General features: G+C 28.5%; 1 protein-coding gene across 1 annotated transcript; it reads right to left on the reverse strand.

The window, feature by feature from the left end:
* Positions 1-1,730: 1,730 nt before the first annotated feature.
* LOC114256695 (cytokinin dehydrogenase 3) lies at positions 1,731-9,498 on the reverse strand. The gene is made up of 5 exons (XM_028196374.2): positions 8,837-9,498; positions 7,550-7,677; positions 4,396-4,656; positions 3,292-3,560; positions 1,731-2,332 (listed from the first exon to the last, which is right to left on the reverse strand). Exons 1-5 carry the CDS (start codon positions 9,441-9,443, stop codon positions 2,035-2,037), a joined length of 1,563 nt encoding a protein of 520 aa, XP_028052175.1. The 5' UTR covers positions 9,444-9,498; the 3' UTR covers positions 1,731-2,034.
* Between the last annotated feature and the right edge of the window lie 677 nt (positions 9,499-10,175).

A 10,175-nucleotide genomic window follows, 5' to 3' on the forward strand; every position in this document is an offset into this window, starting at 1 on the left:
TGTCACTTTGGTCTTTGACTTTTCAATTGTGACACATTTGATTATAAATTTTTAATCTTGTTCCAAATAAGGACATTTGAAAATATCATTGTTCAATTTCAAGACAAAATCGTTAATTTGATAAAATATAAACTAATTTGACAAAAATAAATGTTAAAAAAATATTTTTGTATTTTTAAAAATAATTTTTACTCACCAAAGATAAAATTATGTAAAATTGATAATCTTTTAGGCATTTATTTATTTTATTTTTTTTTTGCAAAATTATTTTTTATTATGTGTTTGGATAATGATCATGTAATATGTGCTTTTTAGGCTTTTAATGTGTAATCGATATATTTAATATATGAAAATTTTTAGTTTTGGATTTTTTGATTTAATGGATTGGTTTAATAATGATATCAAAGTTGTCGTCATATTTGACTTTTGAAAAAATAAAAACTAATTTAAATAAAAATAAAAACAACCACCTATTACATGATCCAAACACATAATAAAAATTAATTTGGTAAAATAAATAAATAAATAAATGTCTAAAAAATTTACCAATTTTACATAATTTTATCTTTAGTGCGTAGAAATAATTTTTAGAAATTCAAAAATATTTTTTTGACATTTATTTTTGTCAAATTAATTTGCATTTTATCAATTTGACAACTTTGCCCTTAAAACTGAACAATGGTATTTTCAATTATTCTTATTTGGAACAAGATTAAAAATTTAGGATCAAATATGTCGCAATTGAAAAATTAGGGGCCAAAGTGACACAAGGCCCAAACTATAGGGACCGTTAGTGTAATTTGCCCTATATTTTTGAATTATAACAAATCTTATTGTTTGGGCATTTGATCCACTAAATCTTAATTTTCACATTTAAGTTATTTTATAAACAATTTTATCATTGCAAATATTTTTTGAACCCTTATCAATGTGGTGATATAAACATTTATATTTGATAGTGTGAATATTCATATCATGGAACATTAATACTGTCAATGTGAATATTAATGTATACTTTACCCTATTATTATTAGGAATAATTTGATAACTATGTTACTCATAGAACTTATTGAAATATAATAAAATAATTAAAACTAAGTGAAATAAAAATAAGTGAAGAGAAATTTATAAATAAATGACCCCACAATTTATAAAAATAAGACTTAATTGTCCATAAATTTGATAGAACCCAATAATAATATTCAAAATGAAGTAGAACTATTTTTGTTTTTTGCTTTTTTTTGTTTTTAGTGGAATTTGATTATGTAATTAACCGACAGTTTTGTTAAAAGGGTTGTGTCCGGTTCTCACATGGGGCACATAGAATTATTATGTCCTATCGTGGGATCGAGTTATCCGCACTAGAACAATTGTTAAACAAATACTAAAACCTAAAAGATAAATCACATTTTAATACTATGTTTAGTTTGGAAAGTGAATAGACTTTTTATTTTTTTGATTTTTTTAGTCTGAGGTTAAAAAATCTAGTTTGAAAAGGGTTTTGATTTTTTTGATTTTTTTTCTGAGAGAAAGAATATAATAATTATAGGTTAGATGTGATGTTTTGTCTTATTAAAACTAAAAAATCTATTTTATTTTTTATAACTATTTTGCCCCTAACCCACTTTCCAAACAATGGTTATGTAATTTTAAAAAAAAAGAAAAAGAAAAAAAAAATAAGACAGCTATAGAGTAACTACAATCACAGACAAAGTGAAGATTGTTAAGCACACAATAATTAAAAAGTTTATTAAAGGCCCACTTATATGAGGCCCTCTTATATAAACAAGGAGGAGAGCTTCTGGACAAAATACAATAACGACACACACATGGATAGTGCATGAGAATGTCTGTCATAGTACCATTCATAATAATAATACGGACTCAATAATAAACAATTACAAACTATAATACAATATTACAACCATAGAGTACAATAAGGCAAACTATCTTACAATAATAAGACAAATAATTTTTTCATCAACCACAAAACACATCAGGACATACAACTATTAGAAACATATGAGTCTATCCTTAAACAGAATTATTGAAAATTCTTTGCCCAGGAGATAGAATCATCTTGGGATCAAACTCAGCTTTTCTCTCTTGAAAAGTATCCCATTTTGTACCAAAATGATTCATCCACTCTTCCTTGGTACTGTAATGAGGAAAATATTGCTTAGCTTTAATCCCAGCTTTGTCACAAAAATTTAGTATTTCTTTATTTAGATCTTCAAAGACCTCCCAATCATCTTCACCACTTGAAAACAACAATCCAACGGTGTAGAATGTGTCTTCATCTGGTATGACTGCAGACATCCTATCATCCCACCTGCAATTTCACTTTAATTAACACATTGTTTTAAATCACATTTAATAATAATTAATGCTTTTTTTATTTTGGTAAAACATATTTGCTACCTCTTCTATTTGGTAGAATGAAAAATGAAAACACATTGATTAATTTGATCGGAAAACCATATTTTTTTTAAAGGTGAAAATTATTTTTTGAACAACATGAGACAAACTAAAGTCTTCATAACTGCATTACTATTATCACCACAATCACCACAACACACTATTATTACCATCGACACCGCCACCGCCTTTTGTCACAATTACAGTTGCCGAAACCCCCTTCCCCTCCACTATTAGCAACTCAAAAATTGCGCAGGGAGACTAAAGTAAAATAATTTAAATTTTAGAAGAATTGAAATAAAATTATATAAATTTTGGCAAACAAAATACTAATTTATTTTATATACTCAAAATTACGTGAAAGTAATGAGATTTTCAAATGTTTGGGGTGACCAAAATATCAATTAATTTTATAATTATTGAAAGCTGCATAAAAATAACGAAAATTTTTAGAATTTTATGTAGCGAAAGATAGAATTATTTAAATTTTGAATGGGCTAGAGTCAAAATATTTGCACTTTCATAAATATTCAAAATATATGGTAAAAGTGCTACTTTTCAAAAGTTTGGAGTGGCCGTTACAATACATGAAAGCATTTTCTATAGTAATTAACATTTTTTTATATAAAAAATATTTGTCTTCGTTGAAACAAATGGAGCCATCGCCACCCCTACCACCATCTTAGAACCATGACCACCACTAGCTTTCTAATACCACCACCACACTACCAAAATCACTAACACCATCATTTTCAAGTTGGAAATCAAATATAAAAGAAAATTCTTTCTCAAAAAAATATTTTTGGCCAAAACAAATAGAGCATAAATCTTTTTCTCATTTTCTCAAACAAGGAAAAGAATAAGAATAATTACTTGTTTCGGTTCATCGGGTAGACAAGAATAGGCCCTTTGTTCTTGTTTTGTTTTTTAAGAATCTCAAGAAAAACACCAGCATTGAAATCCATGATAGTTGATTTTGGAACAAAGAGATTTAGCCATGGATGAGGAACATCTTGCGTTCCCGTTTCTTCAAGCTCCATCTCTCCAATTCTCACTCTGTTGAGAAACTCTACAAACGACTTGTCTTTCTTGAAGATGAAACCAGGAAGATAGTTCAACCCTTTCAGCAACAATGGCAGTTCCTATAATGAAAATTATGATCATATATATTATTGTTATGTAACTTCTTATGATGTTTGAAATATGTAAATATTGCTATGTCTCAATTATGGATTTATCAATGCAAGGTACATTCGGTAACGTTTTCAGTTTCTTGTATTCTGTTTTATCAACAAAAAATAAGAAACATGGTTTTTCTTTTCTTTTAATTAAAAAAAAAAATTAAAAACAAAAGTGGTTTTTCTTCTTAGCTTTTCCATTTACTTTCTCTTTCACTTCACTAATAACAAATCTTTCCATAAATTCTTCATCCAAACATGGGCTCAAGATTATGAACAAAATGATGATGATCACAAGTACCCTCTTTCATTCTTCAAATTTTAAAATTTTGGAAACTGTTGTCATTTTTAGAAATAAAAATCGTTCACAAATGTATTTTTGGTTTCAATTTTAGAAATTTTTTAAAACAAAAACAATTAAATTACCAAATTGGCCCTTTTACTTCTTTCACTTCATTTTTTTCTTATCTTTTCCCCTTCTCTTTTTAATTATTTTGTAAATCAATGATTCAATTATAACTTTAGGCTTTGATGAAAGTGAAGATCATCATAAGTACCTATTTTATTCCTCAAATTTTAAAACTATTATCATTTTTTAGAAACAAAAGCAATTCACAAATGTATTTTCATTTTCAGTTTCCAAAATATTTGAAAACAAAAACAGAAATAGAAAACATCAAAATTACCAAACTAGCCCTTAAACATCTTTCGTTTCATTTTTTTTCCTCTTCTACAAATTTATCTGTAAATCTATAATCTGAACGTAACATTAAAGTAAGAATAGGAAAAAATGATGTACCTTTTCGACAGTATCAATGGTGAGATCATCATAATACTTGACGACTTCTAAGCAGTAGATAACACCATATTTGGCTACTAGAGAATTTATTTTCAGTTGATCAGATGGTGAGAAAAAGGATGATCTCAAATTATTTGGAGGACTCTGATTCACCACCACAAAACCTTCCAAATAATCAAGTCCTCCATTAATGGAGATTAGATGTTCTTGGTCTCTAGTGAAGGAGGAGAAATCATGGTACAACATTTTGACCCACTTAACCTGAAATCAAAGCATTCAATTATTAGTGCTAAAATCAAAAGTGGCACATGGTATGTCACTTGTAGCTCATATAGGGCACAAAGCTATACAATAAAAAGTTTGTAAGAAAGAGTTTTCGGATGAAAATTAGTGCGGCTAATTGCATATCATTTATCATTCCTTTATTTTTTTTTTAATTACAATTTCTTTTTATCATAAAATTTTAATTTTATTCTTATCTTAATCTTTCAAATCCTAACTTTACCCCACCCCAACCAACACCCACCGCTACCAACTTTGACCACCATTAGGCCCATCCCAAATTTGGAAATCCTTATTCATCTCTCTTCACCGTGCCCCATCCCCATCCACCCACCTATCCTACCATGCATAACCCCATTCTTATTAACTGGCGCTCCTCCATCCTCCCCAAATGGCTTCCACCCCATTCTTACCTACCAGTGGTGGTGATACTGGCAACCAGAGGTGGAATTGGTGGCGGCAGCTAGGGCTAAGGCTTCAAAAATTAGGGATGAAAGCAGAATTGAAAATAAGTTAGTAGTCCAAAGAAGAAAAGTATAAAAAGATATGGAGGTAGGAGTCTGAAGAAATTTAGTGGGAAAAATAAAAAGAAAATAGAATTTAGTGGTAACTTTTAAAAATAATTACAAATTCATGAAAAATATTTAAAATTTTAATTATTAAAGTTTATATACTTTATCATTGATCCGTAATTTTTTTAAAACTTATATTGTATTGTTATTTCCCAGAAAATAAAAGCACTATTCAAAATATATGTATATGTTTGACTTTTCAATTAGCTAGGCAACAACTCTTTTGGCTACAATTTATAAATTGAGGTATTTTGTAATTTTTTTTTTAATTTTTTTAAAGTAATTTTTTGTCAACTTTGCGTCAAAGTATTAATGTTTTAGATTTGTTTAGATTAGACAATTTTAAAAATTAAAAAGAAAAAAAATTTAAAAAGTTTAGTTATTGATTTTTTTTTATTAACATTTTAAATTCATTTAGATTAGACGATTCTAAAAATTAAAAAAATTCAGTAAAAATAAATAAATTTTTATAAGTTTTTTTTTGGTTGACTTATTTGGAGGGCTCTGGTCCATCATCACAGAACCTTCCAAATAATCTAGATCTCCATTAATGGAGATTGGATGTTGTTGGTCTCTTGTGAAGGAACGAAATCATAGTACAATTATCTCTCCCACTTAAACCTGCAATCAAATTCATACTCATTAATAAAATCAAAAGTAGCATATGGGCTGTCACTTGTACCTCATATAGGCCACAAAGCTTGCAATATACAGTCAAAATTTTGTAAGAAGACCTTTCGATTTCAATATATATTTATTTGACTTTTCAATTTGCTTAGTTCTTTTGGTTGCACCACATAAATTGAGTTGTTTTGTTGACTTCTTTTTTTCTGTTTTTTTGTTAACTTTGAGATTATCTTAAAGTTAAACCAAATTTTATAGTAAGTTTTTTTTTTTTTTTTGATAAATTTAAAAAACCTACTTTTAATTTTTTTTTATACTAAAGACGAAAATAAGTTAGAAAATAACCAATTTATAAGCTAGTGGCGAAGAGCAAGGGCGAAATTAAGAGAAGACTATAGGGGGTCATGGCCCTCTTGTTTCTATAAAAAATACTGATTGCCATAATATTTTAAAAATATATATACCATTTTATACATAAAATGACCTCCTGATATAAAAAATATGTATCTCATTCTTCTCCCATCTTGTATTCTTTTTATATTTTGCACCAAAAACAACTGCTTCATCCTATTAGAAAATGCTTCTATGATATATAATTTTTTTTCTATGCATATATACAATTTATATATCATATTATACATACATGTGTGTTTGTGTATATGGTAAAAAAAATATTGTTATTTTGGTCCATCCGATAATAAAATCCTAATTCCGTCCCTAGCAAAGAGGTTGCTAAAATTTGTTTAAAGGTGCTGTTGCCATTTAGATGAGCTGTTTGTATTATTTAATATTTCGAATTTCATTAAATTATTTGCTTACAACTTATGTTTTAAAGTAACTAAAATAAATCAAAAAACTAAGTATCTTAAAGCAGAGGAATGAATGCTTCAAGTTAATTAAAATGCAACAAACAAGTTGAAAATCCTCTTTCATTGCGATAGACAAAGAGCTTGTTGGTCATCTCACGACAAACAATTATTTGGTAGAAGTTTGTGGTGCACTTGTGGGTACTTTGGCCTTGTTTAGTATAACTTGTTGAAATTGCTTATAGTTTTATTGTTTGGAAAATTTGTGTTAGAACATTTTGTATAGTTTTTTTATTATAACTTATGAAGTAGAAATAGTTTAAATAGACTAATTAATTGAAAGTTAAGAGATGTATACTCTTTTTATAAAAAACTACACCAAACAAGCCTTTTTACACACAACCACACACTTGCCCTTTTACACTACACTATAACAAATAAAGTTTTAGAGACAAAAATTTAAGAATAAAATCACTTTTTTAGAGTCGAAATATTTTAGTTAGCAAAGGTAGTGTAATTTTAGTGACGGAATTAGACACTTCCACTTTTAGGAACACAATTTTTTTATTCATAAAACCTTAATATGTTATAGTGACATCAACCAAGTTGTCTTTACCAATCAACTAGGCCTAACTTACTTGGCGATCATGATTTCCCTAAGGGTTTAGTTCCAAAAGAGAGATCACGAGTTCAACTCTCCTTAAGGGGGAGTTGAATTAGGAGGCAAGCACTTAATGATTTATAAAGAAAGAAAGATTAACACCCATAGCTAATCTAACAATAACAACTAACTTTCGCTTATCCAAAAAAAAAAAAAAAAAAGAAGTTGTCTTCACCAAATATTTTAGGCCATTGGTGAGTCATACATACCCTGTTTGGAGCCTTTCCTAGGGCAACTCTTGCTCTGGTTATGATCCCAAATTGGCCTAGACCTCCTAGAACTGCATAGAACAATTCCGAGTTGATGTGTTTGGAACAAGTGACAAGCTCTCCTTTCCCTGAACCAAACAAAAAGACAAGCTTTATAGATGGTAAACCCTAATAATTTCATGCATGCAAACTAGCTTAACATACATACAATAATGCTATATATACAGGCTAAAAAAATTTAAAATTTATTTTTATTTATTGAAATGAGATATTTGTCATATTATTATAGTGAATCCCATATTAAATACCAAAATTTCATTATTATATATTTGGATAGCATACTGAATCCTATTTCAAATACCAAAATTTTATTATAATTTATTAGGACATCAATAAGAAAAATTTATAAAATTTGCTAATCAATGTAATTCATGCACATTATGAGGTGAATCCTACCTAAGAGATAACCTAGGCTAAAACATGGTCCTGTTTTTTGGAACTACTCTTAAGCTATGAATATATAATGATCATCTTTGCATATATAAAGAATCAATTTTCATGGTACTATCTAGATCATGACCATGTGAACTCTTATCCTCATATCTTTTGAAAGTGACTAAAGTGCATGATTGTATCATTTTATTACAACTACCAACTTGTACATATATTCAAGAGAAAAAATAACCTAGAGAGCAGGACTTTAAATATTGAAACCTTCTTCCTTTCATGGATTTAGGTTCGAAATTTTTTAGGGACAAATAATTTCTTGGGACCAATTTATACGGGGTTTAATTGAACTCAAATTTTAATTGAGCCCCGACTTTAATTGAGCCCCTGTTAGCGTACGGTGGGATTAGCCTCCTGGATTAATCGGTCTTTTGGGCCAAATACTAAGTTATCAAAAATAGGTATATGAATTTTGAATTCTGAATTTCTAATAGAGCAATATTATATATCCAGAATTTTACTCAAAAATATCAAGTTCAAATTCTTTCTATACATGAATTTCACATACACTAATTAAATTTCAACCACAATTTATGTTCATTAAATTTCAACCACAATTTATGTTCAAAGTAAAATTCTTTGCAAAGTTTATGAGTACTTAGTTTTTTTCTCTTATATTTTTATATTCACTGATATCGATTGATAGAGTTTAATATCAAGTAATACACTATTGTATTAATACCAATATGTATCCCTTCATTATTATTAAATATATATATATATATATATATATAGAGAGAGAGAGAGAGAGAGAGAGAGAGAAAGAAAGAATGAGTATACCAGTAATAACATCCATTTCATGAACATTACTGATTTGGGGACCATAAACAAATGCCTGACCGCTAATACCAGCATTAGAGATAGTTCCACCAACAGTTAGGTGAAGATAGTCAGTCCATGAAACTGGTGCAAGCCCATGCTCAAGTGTGGCTAGCAAAACATCAATCCAAAGTTCACCACCACCAACATCTGCATAAAACCCTAATAATGAACTAGGGTTCCTAACAACCCTAATACCACTATCATAACTACTATGTTTCAAAGAAGTCATTTGCACCACAACCCCATTATGTGCCATGGCCTGGCCTCGGATCGAGTGGCTTCGGCCTCTAGCCGCTATGCTAAAAGGGTTTGGAGAATCATATGAAAATTTTACCAGCGTGGCGATATCATCAACTAATGACGGATACAGAACTCCAAGTGGAGTTTCTTGAACTAGCTTACCATAGTCTCTAGAGGCTAATTCAATTGCATCGTTGTCTAAACGAAGCTTATTGCAGATATAATGGGTTAGGAGTTCTCGTGGGAGTGAAATACTAGAACTAGGACTTAACTTCCCTATAATGAACATTAAACAACTTACAATGAATAAAACTATCCCAGCCATGAGAGAGAGAGAGAGAGAGAGAGGGGGTGGGAGAAGTTGGTTTGATGATGGCGGTGGAGCTGCAGGGTTGTGGTGTGTCTTTATATATAAATACTTGTTTTCACTTTTCAAAAAATACTTTTTAAGAAATTTTACTTTCTTATTTTTTATGTTTTTTGTTTTTATTGAATTTTTTTAATATTTTAAGTAATTTTTTTACTTTTTAGACACACCTAATATAAATACACTTAAAAAGTGAAAAAATTATAAAAAAAATCTTTTAAAAATTCACTAAATACCAAAAATACAAAAAAAAAATACAAGAATTCAGTACATTTTTTATATTTTTATGTATTTATTAGTTTTTTAAAACATTTTTTCACAAATTTTTTATTTTTTAGATACATCTAAGTAAGGTGCATCTAAAAAAGTAAAAAAAATGTTGAAAATTTTAAAAATATTCACTAAAAACAAAAAAATACGAAAACCAAAAAAATCAATTTTCAAAAAACTTAATTCAGAAAACTCAAACCAAACACACCGAATATTATTTAAGAACATAGGAAGAGTAACTCAGTTTAAATTTTATAATTGTATCACCTATAATCACATAATAGCTTTTGTGTTAATTTTTAATTTGTGACAAATTTAATCAGGTAAAGCATTTCTTTTGTTTCGTTAGCCATGTTAGGGTGGTTGAATTATGAAATTTAAAATATGAATCTTCAGAATTTCTTGTCGTTGCTTACACTA

Source organism: Camellia sinensis, chromosome 13 (assembly GCF_055761805.1).
Source record: "Camellia sinensis isolate YWXY chromosome 13, ASM5576180v1, whole genome shotgun sequence".
In the NCBI taxonomy this organism is placed as follows: Eukaryota; Viridiplantae; Streptophyta; class Magnoliopsida; order Ericales; family Theaceae; genus Camellia; species Camellia sinensis.

Coding starts and splice junctions, on each gene's coding strand:
- LOC114256695 (XM_028196374.2), bottom strand. CDS start 9,443: ATGGCTGGGATAGTTTTATTCATTGTAAGTTGTTTAATGTTCATTATA. Junction 7,678..8,836: donor TGAAATGGATGTTATTACTG/GTATACTCATTC, acceptor TGTTTGGTTCAG/GGAAAGGAGAGCTTGTCACT. Junction 2,333..3,291: donor TACCCGATGAACCGAAACAA/GTAATTATTCTT, acceptor GTGAAATTGCAG/GTGGGATGATAGGATGTCTG.